This window comes from Petaurus breviceps, unplaced genomic scaffold, assembly GCF_028583685.1.
Source record: "Petaurus breviceps papuanus isolate PSGF00001 unplaced genomic scaffold, PetGlider_PUasm1.0 90994, whole genome shotgun sequence".
In the NCBI taxonomy this organism is placed as follows: Eukaryota; Metazoa; Chordata; class Mammalia; order Diprotodontia; family Petauridae; genus Petaurus; species Petaurus breviceps.
In genome coordinates, this window is record NW_027187393.1 from 357476 (window position 1) to 378890 (window position 21415).

Consider the following 21415-nt stretch of genomic DNA (forward strand, 5'->3'; position numbering starts at 1 on the left):
TGATTAAAGTATAAAAATAACACTTGTATGGGAGTAAAGAGGCCAAGTATTGCCACTAACTGTACATGTGACCTCAAGGTAAGTCACTTTCCTTCTTTGGGACCCACCTGCAAAATGGGTTAGACTAGATGATCTCTAGATCCTTTCTAGCTCTGAAATGCTAGGGTTCTATTGTCTCTCTATGATCACTAATATGTGTGTGTATATCACATCACATATATAGCTAGTTCTATAGGTAATGGGAAAAAAATTTTGGCATGGGCCACATCAAGTAAAAAGTTTGATTTCTTTCTCTCCATTAGGAAAAACATCCAACTCCCTTGCTTTTTAGATTTAGATAAAAAAATTTAGGGAGGTAAATTTTTATTAAGTAAATCCAAAAGTAACAAAAATAAAGTTCAGTTCCACAATGCAGTCAAATTAAAGGGAGCAAGATACATTCAAGTGACATAAGAATGAGTGAAAGAAAGCTTAGTAAGTTTGTGCCCTCGAAAAAAACTCATCGTACCCTACAGTCTACTTTTTTTTTTTTGGAGGTCAATTGGGGTTAAGCGACTTGCCCAAGGTCACACGGCTAGTTTTTGTGTTAAGTGTCTGAGGCCGGATCTGAACTCAGGTCTTCCTGACTCCAGGGCTGGTGCTCTACTCACTGTGCCACCTACCCACCCCTCTACAGTATACTTTTATTGTAGACAAAAATTTTTACTTGAAATTCTAATTAGCTGTCCAGTCATTTAGAAATGTCTTATTTTGCATGGAATCTTAAAAGGTTAATTTGTGTGGCAAGTATGAATTTAAGATTTTAGAAATGTCTTTTGCAATTTTAGAGGTTATCTGGGTCCTTTAGCCATCAGAATGATTTCCTAACTTTCCTCTAGCCTATGGACCACAGCTTCCTTTATAATAAGTAAATATTATGTTTGGAACAAGTATTGATGTTGGACTTTGTGAATACTTTTCTCCCCACCAAAAAGAAAAAATCAGAGTTGGGGTAATTTGGGAATTTTAAAAAAGCTTTGCTGGAAATATTCTTCAGGAATGGTGCTGCATGGAAGAACTAGAGACTCCTGGGAATTATTACCTGGGCTAAAGGGCTGCTAATCACAGCATTATCATCTCTTTCTGAGGTGTCAGTTGGGTTATAAGCTCCCCTCTCCCGATTCATATCTAATCATTGTACTTCACAATTGAGATCGTTAACATACTCATCTCAACTGGTACCCAACAGGACAAAATAAAAACATGAGCATTATTTAGCTTCCTTCTAGTTCTCCTGGTACTTCTTCCTCAGCTACTCCTAAGCAATAATTTTTCTCACCCAAATTTCTGACCCTGTGGAACTCAGCTCCCAAACTATTCTGCTGTAAAGACAACCTCAGGGGCGGCTAGGTGGCGCAGTGAATAGAGCACTGGCCCTGGAGTCAGGAGGACCTGAGTTCAAATTTAGCCTCAGACACTTAACACAAAACTAGCCATGTGACCTTGGGCAAGTAACTTAACCCCAATTGCCCTACCTTCCCCTCTCCCCCCAAAAAAGAAAAAAACAAAAACCCAACTCTGGCAACCCAGCTCCTTTCACTACCTGAATTCCATGCAGCTAGCTCCTTCCCCTATAGCTTCTGCCTTAAAGAATCCAGTCTAAATATGCATGCCCCCTTTTCTGACTCCAAATGTACCTTGTGGTTAGACAACAGCTACATCATTGAGAATTTAAGTGTACACTGAGCCCGTCTTCTGATTGACTTTTTAGATTAAAAACCTCTTGAGAAAGACATGGGATTTAATGTGACAACGGTTCTAGAGAGCATCCAATCTAATGCCATCATTTTACAGACTAAGAATCCAAGGCTCAAGGAGATGAAGGAATTTGCCCAATATTACACAGATAGGAAACAGGAAAATCAGGATCTGAACCCAGGCCCAGTGATTGCAGAGCTACTATCTCTCCACCGGAACAGTTTAGGAAGGTTAAATGCCTGATGGCCTAAAAAATTTACCAATTGCTTCTCATGACCAGGATCTTTCACTAGAACTAAGCTTCACAATGGGTGAGAAGTAGACACAGCTCATTATTCAGCATATTTCTCTGAATAGACAACTTTTCTTCAAATTATAGTTGTATAATAGGTGTTCAGGATATAATCATACTCTTAATATGTGCTACTTAACTTCTCTGGCCTTATTTCCCAATCTAAAAACAAGGGGGCTAAAACTGAATATCTCTAAGCTTCCTTGCTGCTCAGACTATGATAACAAAAGTGAAGATAATAAACATAAGAAAGTATATTTATTTGAATAAAAAATGTAAAAACTTGCACAGGAAATATTTTTAATACGGTACTTAATGATAACTTTTTTCAGGGTATTTATGTTTTTTTTTCTGAAGAGACCTTATTTTAAGGGTTTGGCCTATAGCTGCATCAATGTGGGAAACTGAACTGATGTGAAGCGAAACAGTCATGAAAATAATGTACACTTTTGTATTTCCAAGGAGAATTCTTCACATTCGGCCCCCATGCAAGTCTAGAAAATTAGTTCTTTGTCAGAGTAAAACAGTGGAGGGAGATACGTCTAAAGCTTCCTCTTTGGAAGTCTGACTATGATTCACTCACTCCAACAAGCCAGCAGTGATACTCAATGCCCAGAAACACTAGACAGAAACAACTATATGGCTTCTACCACAACAGTGGCTTTCAAAACACCAGTGTTTTCTTAGTATCCCAACCCACTGTGAGGTCTAGGTAGACTAGAAAATGGTACAACAAACAATGCTTCAACACATGGCATGTTGCTTTGGATATGGTAGGCAATGAAAAATGTTTGAATTAATGTTATTAACTCAACACCTTAATACACAGTTAAAATCTATTACACTGGATCTGGGTTCAGAGAACAAAGGTATGAATCTTATTACTTCTGTGACCTTGAAAGACAAGTCATCTCTTGATAATTCCATCTGTAGCACTGATCTCCAAGGGTGGTTGTGAGGATACTAGGAAATGTAATGTAGGAAAGAAAAGTGCTTTGTAAACTTTCAAAGTTGTCAGCTAGTATTATCCAAATTCTTTCTCTGTTAGGATCAAATGCATTTCCTCTCAGATTCCTATGGACTGGAATCACATGTTTTAGTTTAACTTGGTGGCCAAGCATAAGTATGAGGGAAGAAACCTCAAGCCTTCCCTTCTCAGGAGCTATCTGGATGGATCCCTATTAAGAAGAATGTTCAACATACAATTCTGAAAGGTAAAGTGTTAAGTCTTCTACCTAAGAGCTTATGTTTACAGTTTTTCTAAGGAGGTACATAAACTGGATTATTGGTGGCTAAAAAATGACTGTGAAACTTAATGCTGAAAGTACAAAATAAATGTTACAAAAAAAAAAAAACCCCAAAACAAAAACCCCTCAGTGTTATTTAAGACGATTTTGGTTTGGAAGAGACAAAATAGTATTATGGGAAAAACACTGCAACTTGGAAACAAAAACCTAGGTGAATTTCAGCTCCACTTCTTACTAGGTACATACATAATCCTTCAACTTCTTTTGCCCTCGATGTTTACAAATCTGGACTTAGAGTTGGGAGTGTTCAAATTCCACCTCTGGAACTTGCTACTGTCAACCCACCTGGGCCTCAGTTTCCTCATCTGCAAAATGGAGGAAGTGGCATAAATTATTTTTAAGATTCCTTTCATCTCAGTTGCCTGAAGACAACTTTGGGAGGGTTGGACGATTGTTTTCTTCAAATAATTTAGAACAGTTACGTGTTAGAGGAAGTAGTTTTATTTTGTCTCCAAAGACAATAGGGATAATAATAGGTGGAAAACACTGATGTCAGTTTCATAAATGGAATAATTTCCTAATAGAGTTATTGTCTAAAAGGTAAGCGTCTCAATTGCCAGAGATCTTCAAGAAGCCGGGTCCTCTGAGCAAGTATGAGATTACTGTTTAATATAGATTTGATTAGATGACCTGAGCTTCCTTCCAGTCCAGTTATGTTATATGAATATCAATCCTAGCTACTTCCCAGGAGAGCTATTTATTAGAAAACTGCTTTATAAATTGCAAGGCACTGTAGAAACTAAAGGTATTCTCTTACGACAAATAACAGCTGACATTTACATAACATTTTATGGTATACAAGCACTTATTTTATAACTACCTTGGAAGGTAGATGGTACAACTAACAGCCATCATTTTCAGATGAGGAAACTGAATAGAAGACATCAAATGACTTGCCCAGTTCAATAAAACACAATAAACAAATAGGAGAGGCAGTGTATTATAGTAGGAAGACTACTATTTCACTCTTAGGGCCTAAATACTTCCTACAGTTATGTGGTCCTAAGCAAATAACCTCACTGCTTTTGGACCTCATCCTTAAAATGGGGAAAATAATGCCTGGGGAATGCTTAGCTTGAAAAAGACTCGGGTGGGCTATGACTGTTGTCTTCAAACATCTGAAGGACTGCTTTGTAGAAAAGGGGTTAAGTCTTTTTTCCGCTTTCTCCCAAAGGGAAAGCTGTAGAGAATCTGACACAGCTTCATCAAGGGTTAGAAGGGTTCTCTAACAGCTGAGTTGAAAGAACTTCCAAGTGACTCAGGGGAACATTGCCATCTTAACCCATGGCCTGTTTTGTTCTACAACTGACAGACAACTATTTGAAAGCTTTAAAGCCACAGGAGCTTTAATGTTCAAGGACAGCATTTTAAAAAAAAATCCCTTCTATAGAGGCAACTTATTCTGGCTCCTCCCCTTCTTCCCAACTCCCAGAAGTCTACTTATGGCAACAGCACTGACCCTTTCTGTACTCCATCACCAGCTGGGAAGAAAAGACTGGGCACAACTTGGGGAAACCCAAGAAAGCATGGACAGGACTCCTTTCTCACCAGATACTTTTCCACCTAGTTCTCCAGGTCCTCACCCACCCAGGCCTCCAACAATGTTCACTTAGCTAAGAAACAACTGTCCTTCACTCTACTTCCATTTTGTTCTTCTCCAGGGAATCAATAAAGGCTTGGAACTCTTCAGGGTAAAAGCGCTTATAAACATTAATCTTGCTCTTGATCTGCTTTGGAGTGTCTTGATAGTAATTCTTCTCATCCCGGGCCATTGCCTAAGGAAAAAAAGAGACAGATTATCCTGAAAGTTCATGGGATAGCCTTCTTGCTCCATCTCCTTTCCTCCATCTTGAACCACTCTTCAAAAAGTAAAGCCCAAATCTATATAGGAATTAAGTCACCAAATACAATCTGCTGGTCTGCTAAATCTTAGAGCTGAAGGACCCTGGAGGAGCTATTTCAGTAGCTAATGGCTCTTACCAGGGAATCTCATACCCCAAATTCAGGCACTTTAGGAGAATCCAAAATGAAAAACTATTTCAGCCTTGTGAAAGGAAGAGTTGGGTAAAAAGTGGGCCACTTGCCTTTTTATGGTATGGACGAAGCAGTGGGCTAAGAGGCAGCCTAGAGTAAGCAAGGGGTGGCTAGGTGGCGCAGTGAATAGAGCACTGGCCCTGGAGTCAGGAGCACCTGAGTTCAAATCCAGCCTCAGACGCTTAACACAAAACTAGCCATGTGACCTTGGAAAGTCACTTAACCCCAAATGCCCTGCCTTCCCCCCTCCAAAAAGCCCCCCAAAATAAATAAATAAAATACAGGAGTGAGCAAACCCTGGGTATCAGAAGTTCTGAAACACTGTCATATAACTCTAGGTAAATCAACTTACCTTCTCTGAGCCTCAGTTTTCCCCTGTATAAAATAGGGGTAACATACTGCTTCCCTCACAACAGGGGAAAGAATATTTATAAACCCTAAAGTGCTTTATAAGCAGGAATGATCACTCTTCTGTTCTAAGCAAAGTGCCTCCAACTTGCTACTGTAGCAAGGTGTTAAGTTACTAAAGGAATGTAACATCACACTGCCAATTCCTGTATGTAGACCTTATATAGGATGGAAAAAAAAATCTGATACATTTTGTTTTGACACACCAATCACTCTAACAAACATGTCTTCCTCTCAAGTATCTTTTTCATAAAAAGTTGAGCAAATAATGTGGAAATATGTTTTGCATAATTTCCTATGTACTGTATTCCCTGACTTCTCAATAGGTAGGGGAGGGTGAGAATTCCAAATAGGGGGAAAAAACGTTAAGCAAAACCAAAGCACGCTCAGATGGAAATCACACAAGTTAACTAACAGAAGTCATACAGCCACATGCAGGATGCTCAGGTTCTTGGGGATAAGGGGTCAATGGCCTTTCTGGGAAGGACCTAAGAGACCCAAGAGGTAAATCAAATGCTCACCTTATAGTTCTCCCCATGATTCTCAACCATGTAGCGCACATAGTCAATGAGGTCCCGTGAAAGGGTATTACCCTTCTTCTCAGGCAGGCTGGCCTCCTCTTCTAGGTCTGGAAAAAGGGGGAAAAATATAGCCCAGTCTTTTCATTTAGATTCTCATTAACATGTAATTCATCAAAACCCTTTAGGCTACCTAACCTATGCACACAGGAGACAACTAATCTTCCACAAGGGTGGTACAAAGAGAGTACTTAGGAGTATTCAAACCTGGGTTTGAATTTCAGCTCCCACTCTCTAGCTGTGTGACCTTGAGCTGAGTCACTCATTCGCTAAGCCTGTTTCTTCATCTAAAAACAGGGATAATGATATCTCTACTACCTACCTCACAGCGCAGTGATGAGGAAAGCACTTTTAAAACCTTAAAACACTACAAAAATAGGAGTTGTTATTGTTTTCTAACAAGATATAGTTTCCTAAAATTATAGGTAACTAGATATCACCTTAAGGCAACCAGACCACCACCAGAAACTCAAATCCAGTATTTTTCTCCTCATTTCCCCACCACCATCACATAACAATTTCTGAGTATAATACATAACTCAAACTATTCAGCATTAGGAAATACTCCAGCTACCCATCCCTTTTTTCTCCGTTCTCAGAAAGTTGGCAGAAAAAACAGTGGTTTTGGAGCCAGAAAACCAAAATCAAATTCTTTTTTTTTTTTTAAGCAATTGGGGTTAAGTAACTTGCTCAAGGTTACACGCCAGTTATTTCTGGGTGTGGTGCTGAAGTATCTGAGCCCAGACTCGATCCCAGGTCTCCCAACTCTGGGACCGGCGCTCTTAACTCACTACGCCACCTGGCTGCCCCTCAAATTCTTTTTTTCTATGTGACTTTGAACAAGTAAATTAACCTGAGTCTCAGTTTGCTCATCTGTAAAATAAAGAAGTTGGATTAGATGATATCTAGAGTCTTGTTCTGCTCAATTCTATTATACTATGAACTCCGTGAGTTCTGGTCCTAGCTTTGCCACAAACTCTCTCTCAGGCAAGTTACTTTCCCTTCTTTAGCTAGTTTTCTCTTGTCTAAAATTAAACCACTGACCTAAGTGCCTCTAGTTAGGTCACATTCAATCCTCTGATTTTAAACTCTTCTGACTGCCCATCCTATTATGACAAAGCACCATCAGCCTCTGTCAAAATGTGCTTGGCCAAGACCCAAGCTCTCCATTTGCATAATGATTCATTCCTAAAGTATATTCACATCCATAATTAACTCACAACAACCCAAATGAGGTAAGGGATTTTTATTCCCATTTTACAAATAAATAACTGAGGCTCTGGATGGTCAAGTATTACCTATGGTGATATTAGTAAATGGTGAAACTAAAATAAGAATTCAGGTCTTCTGACTCACAATCTTGTATTGTTTCCAAAATAACCTACATCAGTAAACCTACACATGTTTATTTTCATTTCTAAAATATTCCAAATCTGGAAACCAATTTCTAGACTCATGTGGAAGTGACAAGATAGAAGATGCATATTCCAGGTAGGTAAAACAACATACTTACCATTCAAGACATATGGCTTCCGAACTATCTTGCTGGGCTTTTTTTCCTTGTTAACATCCACATCCATTGCCGTTACCTGTGAGGAAAGATACTATGAAGAAATATGCCTGGAATATGATTTGACAATTTCAGGGGGAGAGATTTGGAAATGTTTGTGGTGTTACACTCAAAAGTCACTGAAGAAATCAAGTGGTCATCATTCTGTGAAAAGAGCTCCCAGAGCACTTGCTCATCAACCACTAAACAATACACTAAAGTCATTTGCTTGGGTGTCTATACTGAGGCTAGCTAAAAACAAAACTGGCAGCAAGTACAGTTATTCTCTAGTCAAGTAAACAAACTTTTAATTAAGTGCCTGTTATATGCCAGGCATGATGTTAAATTTGGTGATATAAAGAAAGCAAAAACAGTTAATGCCCTCAAGAAGCTCACAATCTAATGGGGGAGAGGCAAACAACATGCACAATCGACCATGAACAAACAAAATCTATACATGATTAATCTCTAACATTAAGGATGACAAAGAAAGGAATCTGGTAGAACGTAAGATGTTTTATAAAGTAGATCAAAAGGACTGGGTAACAAATTGGATGGTATGTGTGGGGAAGTATAGGAAGTTAAGAAATATTAATTGGGGCAGCTAGGTGACACAGTGAATAATACAGTACCAGCCCAGTGTAAGGAGGACCTGAGTTCAAATCTGGCCTCAGACAACACTTACTAGCTGTATGACCTTGGGCAAGTTACTTAACCCCAAATGCCCTGCTCTCTCCCCTCCAAAAGGGGAAAAAAAAAAAAAAAGAAATATTTATTAAGTGCCCACCACAGTTGAGGCAGAAATAGGTTTAAGTAACTTACCAAGAATCACACAGCTACTAAGTATCTGAGGGTGGAGCCCAGAGCTCTATGCACTGTGATACCTAGTGGCTGAGAGTGGGGAGATGATCCCTAAATTGTCAACCCAGATGACTAAGGATGGTACACCCTTGACAATGACAAGGAAGTTATGAAGAAAAGAGTATTTTAAGGAATAAAAATCAGTTACATTTTGGACACATGGAAATTAAGCAAGACAGGACACCCAGTTTGAGATGTCCAATAGGAAATTGGGGGTGTGAGAATGGAGGTCAGGAGAAGGCTGAGCTGATCCAGGCTGTCTGCGACATTTGTATTCAGAAGAGGGTGATGCTTCCCATATAGGCTTTTTTTTTTTTGAGACAATCATGGTTAAGTGACTTGCCCAGGGTCACATAGCTAGTAAGTATATATTCTTTTTTGTACAAACTAGTAAAAAGTAAGAGTTAAAACCAGTGAAAGGGCCATATAGTCCATTTATTTTTTTTAAGATTTAAAAAAAATAATTTATTTTTAGTTTTCAACATTCCCTTCCATAAGATTTTGAGTTTTAAATTTTCTCCCCCTCCTCTTCCTCCTCCCCCCTCCCCAAGACGTGCAATCTGATATAGGCTCTCCTTACACATTCATATACAATTAGAATTAGAACTAATAGGAGGAACCATGAGAAAGAAAAAGCAAAACAAAGAAAGAGAGCAAATAGTATGCTTCGATCTGCATTCAAACTTCATAGTTCTTTCTCTGGGTGTGCTTAGCATTTTCCATAATGAGTCTTTTGGAGTTGTCTTAGATCCTTGAACTGCTGAGAACCTAAGTCTATCAAAGTCAGTCATTGCACAATGTGGCTGTTACTGTGTACAGTGTTCTGGTTCTGCTCATTTCATGCAGCATCAGTTCATATGAGTCTTTCCAGGTTTTTCTGAGTTCACCTGTTTATCATTTCTTATAGCACAATAGTATTCCATTACATTCATTGAACACAACTTGTTTAATCATTCCCCAGTTGATGGGTATTCCCTCAATTTCCAACTCTTGGCCACCACAAAAAGAGCTGCTGTAAATATTTTTGTACATGAGAGTCCATTTCCCGTTTTTATGATCTCTTTGGAATACAGACCCAGAACTGGTGTTGTTGGGTAAAAGGGTATGCACAGTTTTATAGCCCTGTGGGCATAGTTCCAAACTGCTCTCCAGAAAAGTTGCATCAGTTCACAACTCCACCAACAATGCATTAGTGTCCCAGTTTTCCCACATTTTCTCCAACATTTATCATTTTCCTGTTTTGTCATGTTAGCCAATATGACAGGTGTGATGTACCTTGGAGTTGTTTTGATTTACATTTCTCTAATCCGTAATGATTTAGAGCATTTTTTACGACAGATAGCTTTAATTTCTTCCTCTGAATACTGCCTGTTCCATATAGTCTATTTTAGAGATGGGAAAACCAAGACCCAGAAAGGTGAAATGATTTGCCTGTAGTTGCATAGCAAATTAGCAGTAAAACCCACTTAGGTCTCCTAACTCCAAGTTCTGTGCTTTCTCACTAGGTTTACTTTCCCACCTGAAACAAATGTCAGAGAAGCTGGCTCTGAAATAATTCCATGGTCTAAAAAGAAATGTTAAAAGCTTAGGCAGGCATGAAGGAGGACTTATCCTATCCCCTGTAAAGTACCAAGACACTACTATGACAAGGTTAAAAAATACCTTGATTCTAAGAGGTAGTGGGTATGTAGTGTCAGTCCCAAGACAGGGAAAGCTCACTAGCAAGAAGCAGGAGCAGAATCATAATTACCAATTCTAATACCTGGGGAAAGAACCACAAACTGTGAAGTACAACAGGTGCCACTAAATTAGTTTTGTAAAATAAATTCAACTGGGAGTGTATGAAAGCATTTCAGACCTAGGGACACATCCCTAGACAACAGCCCAAAGAGAAGACAAAAACATCTCATAACCCTCTGCCACTGGAAGAGGGGAAAGTGTAGAGCTTATCCAGGGATTAGCTCATTTGGAAAGGGGGAATGTATGCTATCTACAAACCTACGGTAATAAGAATGTAAATTTTAAAGATCTTCCCTGCCCCTAGGCTAAAGTGCACCTGAAGCTTGGGGTGGGGGAGGCTTGTTTTTCAGTAGATACTTCTTGATTGGCCAGTGAGTCAATAAGGTTGTTACATTCTCTGAGCCAGGAGAAGGCTATATAAGCCCTGATGTGTAGCTTTGTTTTTGGGACTCACTTTGAGAAGTGTTCTGTGATTTGATCTGAATTCTGGGAAGCCGTTGTTGAGAGTCCCCCGGCTTTGAAAAACCCAGAATGTGGAAACCCAGATGTTGACTGGGTATGGATGTAATGGTTGGACAATTTGGAAATCTGTCTACTTGATGTTTCTGTCTTGATAATTATGCCTGTATACTTTGAGGTTCAGGGTGCTGACCTTTTCTCCTGAACAAGGTAAATGATTTATGTCTGACTGATTAAAGTAAGCTTGTTAACCCATTTTGAGTTGCTTTCCTTTAACAAAGCAGATCCAAGAACCTGTGGTACCTGCAAACCCTGAGGACGCTTGGGGTGCTTGCTGCTACACCTACTACTTTATCTAGATATTCCTAACAAGGTGCTAAATGAAGTTGTGCCAACTTGATAGTTTAGTTCTGCACTCAAGTTGATAAATAAGCAATTACCCAGTACCCACTATATGCTAGGCTCCCTGCTACAGTCCTTGCCCTCAAGGAACTTAACTCAAGAAACAACATATACATAAATAAGTAGTTATATAAGATACACAAAGTAAATACAAAATAATGGGAGAGGGGGGACAAATGAGATGCACAGGAAAAGGCACTAGCAAATGAGGGAATTAGGAATGGCATTACATGCAAGTGATGGCATCTGAGCTAAACTTTGAAAGATATGATGGATTCTAAGAAGCAAACGTGAAGAATATTAACAATTCCCGGCATAGGGAATAGTGAAATGGCTAGAAGAAGGAGACAGAATACCCTGTTTGAAGAACAGCAAATAGGCTGGCTTGGCTGGAACTTAAGAGACTGTAAAGGGGATTAATGTGTAATAAATCTGGAAAGCTAGACCGCAAAATATTTCAAATGCCAAACGGAGAAGTTTGTATTTTATCCTATGGGAAAAAGGGAATCACTGAAGCTTCTTGAACAAGGGAGTGATATGATGCTCAGACCTATGTTTTTGGAATATCACTTTGGTGACTATTCATTCAATGGGCTGGAAAATGTAGAGAATGGACGGGAGAAACTGGAAATAGGAGACAAATTAAGGAAGCTAACAGTTAAGGTCAGAGACGATGAGAGCTTGAACAAGGAGTAGCTGTGTGAATAAAAAGGAGACTCATTTAAAACATGTTGTGAAAGTCTTTCTATCTCCAGCACTATGCCTGGCACTTATTGAAGGCCTGCTGAAAGACTGGGAGGTTGGCATGGGAGAGTGAGGGGTCGATGGCTCCTGGGTGGGTTAGGATTCTGAGTCCCTGCCAGGGGCTCTGTTTTGGGGGCGCTGCGCGAGGGCCAGGGGCGGAACGTACCTTTCTCCGGAAGGGTACGGCCCTGTTGGGGTCCATGGCCAGGCCCATTTCCGCTAGGTTCTGCTGCACGGACTTGGAGCGGTCCCAGGCGTGACGGATGTGGGAGCTGCGGGAGCAGAAGCAAGGCCGTGAGCGGAGCCCGCCCGCCTCGCCTCGCCTCTCGCCCGGCCCCGCGCCCTTAGTCCCTCCGCCCCGGGCCCTCGCGCTCACCACTCGATCTTCGGCGCTGCTTTCCTCCGCACGTTACGGTTCAGCCGCTTCCGGTTAACATTGTAACCGAATTTCCGCCGCCGATTCTTTCCCTTCGCCTTAGGCATCCTGGCCACTCGGGGAATACCAGTTCCAACGGCTCACACGCGTGCAATGGAACACACTGAGAGCCCGCGTGGAAGCCGTGCGCTTCTTTCTCAGCCGCCGCCGCCGCAGACGCCGCCGCCTTTTCTACGCATGCTCTTGCGCACGCTTAGTTGAACGCCCCGGATAGCCTTTTGGGAAAGGTAGTTCTCCTGGTCGGTGCCCCCCCCCCCCCCCCAATCCTCCACTGCGCATGTGCCGAAGAGGGGGCAGGTTCCTCTCCCTCCGAAGCGGTGATTTGACCACAAGCTTTCGGCAGCGGAAGAGGGAAGGGAGGGCAAAAGAAGTACTGAGTGTGGAGGAATTCTTGGGTCCAGAGGTCGGCGTCCGCCGAGATGTCATCTTCTGGGTCGGTGGCTCAGGAGGTGGCCTTTGACCCCGCGACGCCCCCAGTCACTGAGGGCTTCAGCCCCACCCCGCAACGTTTGCGGGATGAGAGCGTCAGGGACAAATTCCAACGCAAGATCCGCGAGAACCCGGTGGTGCCCATAGGTAAGGGGGCACAAGGGGAGGCGGGAATGGGGAACCAGACCCAAGGGGGGGCGAAGACGAGAGGCAGGTAGCCGAGTGGGGAGCACATGCTGGGAGGGAGGACCTCCCAAGGTCACCCCGGCGCCATCTCCGCCTCCCCAAACCCTTTCACATCTCCGCCGAACTCGAACTCGCTAACTTAGAGTGTCGGGTGCCCCCCCCACACACACACACACATACACACAGCAGGGTGCAACACTCCTCTCCCCCCCACCTCCCACGCCCATGCAGGGACTGTTTGGTTTTTGTTTTTTGCATCTCCCAGGCCAGGCTCCAGGCCTGGAATACCAAAGGCTCCAGGTAAATGCTTGTTGGGCTTAATTGGATAGACACCAAGACCAGAACCAAAGTCAGCTGCTTGCCTTAGCCGAGGAGGGGTCTTCGCCCTGTGGTGGGGCCTACCAGTTTAAGAGCACAGGAGGGGGCATTCCTGGAAGGGAACGTCTTAAACTGGGGAAAGAGCCACAAAACTGGGACAGCTGGGGGGGGGGGGAGGAGGAATTAGAGGTTTTTATTTCTTTGCCTTACATAAATAGCCTATCCCATGCTTCTCAATGACTTGTCTTGCCTTTTATTCTTTGTGTGTATTAAGGTTACTTGCATGTAATTACTTCCTCTCCCCTGCCCTCTCCTCGATGGATTGTAAGCCTCTTGGGGCCACGGACTCCTCTCTGATTCAGGAGTGAGTATAGAGAGGAGACAAAGCTCCTTAGGTCTTTTAAAAATTTTATTTATCTTTTTATATGTAGAATTTAAACTCTGTGAGGACAAGGATTTTGTCATTTTTTATCTTTGTATTGCTGCACCTGACATGGAAGGTATTTAATAAATGCATGTTGGTTGACTACTTGGATTGATGTTGAACTTCCTCTTTCCACCTGTCTTGTTCCTCTGTAGGTTGTCTGGCCACAGCTGGAGCCTTGTCTTATGGACTTTACTGCTTTCACCGGGGCAACAGCCAGAGATCCCAGATGATGATGAGGACCAGGATCTTGGCTCAGGGCTTGACAGTAATGGCCATTCTCGGGGGCTTGGTAGTCTCAGCCATGAAATCACCCAGGCCTCACTGAGACCAATGACCTATTACTAGAAAGAGTCAGTGACCATTTGCAGGGGAACCCAAGCAACTTTCCAGAGAGGGATTGGAGGAATTTCTTGGCCCTATGCTGAAGCCATATCTAATCAGTGAGTCCTGTGTTTTGCTCAGGCAGAACTGTTGATAATGTAATGGACTTTTTCATTAAAGAACAAAATGTGCTTGGATTTGAAAACAGAACTTGTCTTCAATTTTGTTTTCCCAGCCCTTTTTCTGCTCCTCCCAGATAGTCCTCACTGTATTATCCATGCAGTATCTAATAGGTAGGTAATAAATATAATTCCTCACATTCTGGGAGTATATATAGTATACTTTTCTCACAACTACTCTGCAAAGTAGATAGTACAGATATCTCCATTTTATAGATGAGAAAACCAAGTCACAGAGAAGCTAAAGATTGTGTCAGAATGGCAATCTCAAGCTCTTACTCCAAATTAGACATTCTTTTTCTGCATCATGTGCCCAGACTGATTGTCAGAGCTCTATGAATTTAGCTTTAACCTCAGTTCTCTGAATTATGTATGATCTGGTTATATAATAGAAAAACAGTATATCAGAGTTGGAACAAAACTTACGAGACACATTTAGTTCTGTCCCCTTTTACAAAGGACGTAAGTGGTCCGGTGAATGGAGCAGTGGGTTTAGAGTGTGAGGACTTAGATTTGAAACCTAGCTCTGCTCACTAACCTTGTAAAACCCTCTGGACCTCAGTTTTTCTCATCTAGAAGACTCCTGAGGTCCTTTTCAGCTTTAAATCTACAAACCTACCAAAACAGGTCCAGAGAAGGAATTTGATCCAGAGCATCCACCTCGAGAACAGTGATACTTTTCTCAGGGGAACTAGCTTAATCTCAAGGCCCTCTGAAGTCTTTCAAGCAAGAGAATTGGACTCAAAGTCAACAAACCTGGATTCTGGTTCCAAGTCTACCACTAACTAGCTTTATGACATAAGGAAATCAACCTTTTTGAGCACCATTTTCCTCTGTAAAATAAGCATGGGTAATAATTCTTGCCCTACTTTTCCTCACCAGGCTATTTTCAGGTTCAAGGAAGAGAAAGTTTTTAGTGTATACTTATCATGAGGACTGGCTTAGGTAAGTGCAGAGAGATTTGATTCATAAAGGCTGGCCAGCAACTAATTTCTTATTTGGCCAGAGTAACTCTTGAAGTGCTAAGAAATGAAGATGATTCAGTCTATATCAATGAACACCTAAAGAAGAGGAGGAGGTTTTCCCCCTTAAAACTAGCTTGTTTCTCTTTCCTTCTTGTAAATATGGTTCAGAAGCACTTAGAAGCTGTACAAGGATAGATGGAAGCTGGACCCTGGATGAGTTTACCACAGAATTCTGACATGTTACTGCTGTTCAAAAGGGAGAATAGGAGAGCTTCATAAATACAGAGGGATTCTGGCAGTAAATGGGAAGTTGGACAAAGTGACATCTGAGGTTCTTCCTCATTCTCAAATCCTATGATATCTCTAAAATTGCATAGTATAGAGAAAAGAACTTTGGTTGGACTTGGAGACAGGGACCCAAGCTTGAATCCTGGTACTGATATTAGCTATGCGACCATGGACAAGTCACTTGATCTTTCTGAGCATTTGCTTCTTGGCATACTTGTATTGTCTCTCACAGGAATGTGACAAAGGTGCTTTGTAAACTTTTGAGTGCCTTTAAGCAGTGTGTTGTTACTACCTACAGATGAGGGAGCTGCAAAGCAGAAATGAGGTAGGCAGAGCTATAAGGTGAAAACATTTTGCAAGCACTTTGATCTCACCAAAAAAAAAAAAAGATTTTCATTGTCTTCCTGCCATTCCATGATTTGATCCTTTTTGTCCTTGAAAAAGGAATCCAAAGTTGGAATGCTGTGCTTGCTTTGCTTCCTTTCCTTGCTCAAGTTGCCACTCAATTACTTGACTTTTGAGCTTTTTGCCACAGTAGAACTCTGCTTCCAGAGAGGACAACTTTGTCCCAAATCACTGGGGTTTTCGCAGCTGCCAGAGCTATTATTTGGCTGCCCTCTCTGAAGCTTCCACACACTCTGGCTCACTGGTCACACATCCCAGGACCTCCACCCTAGACAGCAATCCAGATCCAAGCAGGTTAAAGCAAGAGCAATTACCCCTCAGAATGGTTGCTTGGTCCCCCTACAATCTGCAGGCCAGGAGCTCTGAAGCAGCCACACGGCTGAGGTGCACGGCTACGGCCACAGCTACCTCAGCCACTTCTCCCTCTGGGGCAGAGGCTGGACCGCACTCCCGGACTCCCTGTTCCCAAAGTCTGCACTGACCTCTCATTTTGTTTTTGGCATCTATGGTTTGATAATTCTGGAAACCACCACAGCTGCTGGTGATCTACTCTCCTGACATCCCTCTAGCTGTGGCTGGACGGGCTGCCCTGAGGCTAAAATCATGGGCCCACAAGAAGCTGGGCTCTGCTCCCAGCGTTGTGCAATGGACCCTTCCTACCAGCCTGCCAGGGTGTCTGCAGCGGGAGATTTGTTTCTCTCTGTCACTTTGTGGGTTCTGTAGCCCTAAAGTTTGTTTAGAGTCATTTTTATAGGTATTTGAGGTGGTTATGGGGGGAGCGCAGGGAGTTTTCCTTCTTCTACACTGCCATCTTGGCTCCGCCAAAAAAAAAAAAAAAAGATTTTTAGAGAGGACTGTGGAGTGGAATATCACTATTCTTAAAGAATGAGACAAAAAAGGTAGGTTTGAAATCTGCTTTCCTTAGTTGTATCTAGTACCACAACCCTACCCCAGGAATCAGCAGTCTGAAAGAAAGCATGGTGAGATACAAAGAACATTAGGCTTGGAATCAGAATAATAACACTAACTCACATTTATATATGACCTTGCAGCTTATAAAGCACTTTTCTCAAGAAATGGTTCTTAAGTTGCAGCTCTGCTACTTAGGAGCTGTGTGACCTTGCGCATTCACTTCCATTTTCTGGGCCTCAGTTTGCTCAACTATAAAATGAAAGCAATAATATTTGCACTGTCTACCTCATGAGGTTGTCGTGAAAATCAAATGAGATTATGTAGAGTGCTTTGTAATCATGAAACACAAATCAAATACCACCTCAAGTCTGAGTCTTGTCAGGCGACTGACTTCCTGGGGACCTTAGGTAGCACTTGGTACCTTTCTGATTGTATTTGTCATGTGAGATTGTGTTATAGTTGTCGGTTCTGTCTTTTCCTCTTACTATATAGTCTACAAGGTGCTGAACCATGAGTTACCCAAACTATAAAATTAACATTCTGCATGTGGCATGTACTCAATAAATGTAGAAAGAATAAATCAAAGTGTTCTATAAATATGCATGATTATCATCTGACCTCACCTTAGTTTGGCTTAAGCTCCCACCTCTAAGCCTTTGTAATACCTGGCCATTTTGTATCTTCTTTACTTAGTCTTCTGGTCTATCTGTCTGCTGAGCACTAAGGAGATCAGAGTTGGGTGGAAGGACAGCCACAGCCAAGTACTCAGTGTGTACAAACAGAGAATTCCTAGCTGAATCACAAACAAGACACTCCATCTCTTAGCTTTGCATGGGCATTGTCTCTAGTTGCCTCCCTGCCCCCTAATGCTGTCCCTCCTCAGTTCTGCATACTTCTCCAGCTTTAAGTTCCAACTAAAATCTTATCTTTTACAGGAAGTCTCTTCCAACCCCTCTTGATTTTAGTGACTTTCTTCTGTTAATTGTCTATTTATCCATTATATAGCTTGTTTGTGTATATATGTTTGTATCTTGTCTCCCTTGTTAGACTGCTTTTATTCCCAGCTCTTAGCACAATGTCTGGCACATAATTATGATTAATAAAATGCCTGGCCCTTAATGTTGATTGATTGATTGACCTTGTTGTATCTGGGGAAATAGTTTTTTTCTTTCTGTGGCTTCACTTTATTTTCAGTAGATTTTAAATAGGCTCACAGAGACAAAAGCCAGGCAGTGATACTACTCATTGAAACTGCCTTTCTTTGTGATGTGTTTCCATTCTGACCCAGCAACTGCACAAAATATTGCTTATTTATATCAGGGTAGTAGAAGGTAGGCAAGGATGGAAGTGAGGGCCTGAATGAGTTTCCTTTAGAATTCTCTGATGGCTGCCAATGGCCATTTGGTACCAATTCCCTAAGAAGTTCATTACGGTGGATGACATTTCATATAGCAAGGATGTAGCCTGGTAGAACTGGATGAGAGAAACCTTTGAGTGCTAGAAAATTACCAAAACACTAAAGGCCAGACTTGGAGGGAAAGGGCTGCTTCCAAAGATGACTCTTCAAATGCAGTCCAGCCTTCAAAGCTCAGTCATGTATCAGCTCATATCTGAGGGTGATCTGCCTGGCATTGATCCCCAAAGTCTGGAAATTGGGGTTTCTGAATGGTCAAAGAAAAAAGGAGATGATGTCTACCACTGGGTCTGAGGAAACATGAATGAGAAATGTGTTGAGCACTATGACTGTCTCCACCTGTAGCTTACCTTTCATCTGCTTAGCTAAGAAAGCTTGATTTTGATCTAGAAAACTTGGATTTGTAAAAATACTAGGTTTTATGCTGGCCCCTTCATGAAGCTGAACCTGTGCCCCTGTTTAATGACCTTCCTGCTCATTCCCACCTACAAGATGTCATGGATTCTTGCTCTCTACATATGTATTCTGTCTGCCTTCTGTCAACTCCACACATCCTTCAGATCTCTCCCAGCTTGAACCAGAGTTTTGCACATGGCAGGTGCTTTTTAAAATGTGATGAAATGATGTTGATTACACATTACCACTCCTCAAATAATCTCTATTCCAGCCAAACTGGCCTACTGGTACAGAACCTTCTATTTCCCACCCCTGAGCCTTTGCACAGACTTTACCCCCATAAACAGAATTCTCTCCCTCTTCACTTCCTTCTCTTAGAACCTCTGGCACTCTTCAAGGCTCAGCTCAGGTGCCTCCTCTGCCAAGGATCTTCCTGGTTCTCTCAGCTGTTAATGCTTCATAATTACTTTGTATTAATTTTGTGTACATCCTGTATTTGTGTGTGTATAAACATGCTGTTGCACTGGTAGAATATAAGCTCTTTGAGGGCATGAGCTGTCTTTTGTCTTTGTGTCTCCAGCACCTAGTACAGGGCCTAGTTCACAAAGGTACATAATAAATGCTTATTGATTGGTTAGTTAAACAAGGAGAGGGGTGGAGCTGTGACCAAGGTAGAAGCTGTTGTAAGGCTGGAGACCTGGTCTGTTACCAAGAAGGCTGGGATTATGGCCAGGAAAAAGGCAAGGATGCCAGTTTTTGAGGAAACTGGTTTTGTCACCCACCTGGGGACTGGCTAATGGAAATGGTTTTAGCTGATAAATGAACAGAAAATATCAAGCCCAGAATAGACACCTTGACTCAAATAGTCCAGGCTGTCAGAAAAAAAAAATGGATGCTTTTCTTGGTCCCTCATGAGGAAAAGGGTTTAAGGGATGGACAATGTAATGGGGAGTGGGGGCAGTGGTATGTGTAAATTTATATCTAGTGAATATCTAGCATTGATCATTGTAGCTACATCTTCCTATCCAAAGAAATTTTTATTTTTCTTCTAAATAGTGAGTTTTCTGGGAGGCCTGGGGGGAAGCAGTTCTGAAATTGCTCAACATTTTTTGTAGGATTAGGACCACCCTTTCTTTTCTGCTAAGCTCCAAAGAAAACCACAAATAAGCATTCTATTCTTGCCTCTTCTACTTTTCTCTCTTGAATTCTCCCCATTTCCATTTTTTCTGCTTTATTTTTTCCCCAATCTCAAAGTAATTTTGCATTTATTTTGTATACAGCCTGTATTTGCTTATCTGTTAACGTGTCTTATCCCTCTAAAGGAATATAAGCTCTTTGAGGGCAAGGACTGTCTCATTTTGTATTTGTATCCCCAGTACCTAATACGGTGTCTGGCACATAGTAGGAAATTGACAAATGCTTGTTGGTTGATTGATTCCTCACTCCACCTTGGCTGATTATTTTTCCATTTTCACAAGATGGGTCTGAAAGTTAATTCAGACATGATCCAGCATTTCCCATTAGAATGGCCTCTGACCACTGAGATGCTTACTGGAAAACTGGATACACTACAGCAAATGTCTGGGCTGGAGAAGGCTCTATTTTGGGGTCCCACAGATTTTAACTGGCATGTGGTCTTAGATTATAATATCCTTGAAGGTTATGGAGCTGGGCAAGACTAATACAATTTAGAGGCCATCTAGTGAAACCCCCTCATCTTACAGATGAGTAAACTGAAGCCTAGAGAAAGGAAAGGACTTTGCAAAGGTCACACAGGTAGTAGGATGGGACCCAATACAAATGGCAGCCCAACATAGATTCAAGCTTCCAAAGATATAAGAATGATAATAAATAAGTGTAAAAAGAGTTAACAACACAAACTTTAAGCCAAGAAAAATAAAAGACCTGTGGGACTTGATGGTCATGACGAGGCAAACCAATGGAAGATGTGATACCTAAGGACATGGGTTTGAGAAGGAAGGAAGAGGCCAGGGAAGGGGCTCCCTTTGCCCCAAATGATGAGGGGGAACTGACTAAACATTTTGTGCTGTGGCTATTGGAGGAGTGGCTTCCAGAGCAAACAAAGTTGCTTCTCCTTCCCTCCTCTTCTCAGACCTCTGCCTCAGTCTCCTCACCCTCTGCTCTTTGGTAACCCTGGAGGGGTGCCTAGCGGGACAGTGGGGTTTGTTTCAGGGAGATGAGCATAGAACGCATGCGGGATACATCCTTGCACTGCCTGCTGCTCTTGGGGTTGAAGTCACACAGCTGGGCCACCTTCTCCCACTCTGTGCCAGGTACCTCTTCCTTAGACTCCTTCAGGAAGGCCTCTTCTGATGCTCTGCAGAAAGGAAAGACACAGGTATAAAGACCTGCCCCAGAGTATGTCAAATCATCTTACCTGACAGCTGTGGGATCACGAAATCAACAAATGTTAGAGCTGGAAAGGACCTCATAGAACGTCTATTCCAACTCTCTCATTTTATATACAAAGAAACTGGGATCCATAAAAGGGAAAGGATTTGTCCATGGTCACATAGCTAGTAAATGGAAGAGCCAGTATTCAAACCCAAGGCCTCTGACTCCATGTTGTTTTGTGTCCTTACATTGGTATCTGGCCCTATTCCCAGA

The 21415-nt window shown here is 41.9% G+C and overlaps 3 protein-coding genes across 6 annotated transcripts in view; 1 reads left to right on the forward strand and 2 right to left on the reverse strand.

Annotated features, from left to right (window-relative positions):
* Positions 1 to 4655: 4655 nt before the first annotated feature.
* NOP16 (NOP16 nucleolar protein) lies at positions 4656 to 12732 on the reverse strand. Its single transcript, XM_069077661.1, has 5 exons — positions 12488 to 12732; positions 12278 to 12383; positions 7870 to 7945; positions 6300 to 6406; positions 4656 to 5111 (listed from the first exon to the last, which is right to left on the reverse strand). Exons 1-5 carry the CDS (start codon positions 12592 to 12594, stop codon positions 4968 to 4970), a joined length of 540 nt encoding a protein of 179 aa, XP_068933762.1. The 5' UTR covers positions 12595 to 12732; the 3' UTR covers positions 4656 to 4967.
* Positions 12733 to 12832: 100 nt separating this feature from the next.
* On the forward strand, positions 12833 to 14438 carry HIGD2A (HIG1 hypoxia inducible domain family member 2A). The gene is made up of 2 exons (XM_069077662.1): positions 12833 to 13123; positions 14060 to 14438. The coding sequence occupies exons 1-2, from the start codon at positions 12967 to 12969 to the stop codon at positions 14230 to 14232; spliced, it is 330 nt and encodes a 109-aa protein (XP_068933763.1). The 5' UTR covers positions 12833 to 12966; the 3' UTR covers positions 14233 to 14438.
* Positions 14439 to 16965: 2527 nt separating this feature from the next.
* CLTB (clathrin light chain B) overlaps positions 16966 to 21415 on the reverse strand; it is a 39143-nt gene continuing 34693 nt past the window's right edge. For 2 of the 4 annotated variants that reach the window (XM_069077652.1, XM_069077653.1), the window contains exons 5-6: positions 21105 to 21125; positions 16966 to 20762 (exon numbers count right to left, since the gene is read on the reverse strand). In XM_069077652.1, the coding sequence (XP_068933753.1) occupies positions 20528 to 20762; positions 21105 to 21125 (256 nt within the window). In that variant the 3' untranslated portion in view covers positions 16966 to 20527. Of the gene's footprint in view, positions 21126 to 21415 lie in introns of all 4 variants that reach the window. The other 2 variants (XM_069077654.1, XM_069077655.1) reach the window with 1 other exon arrangement.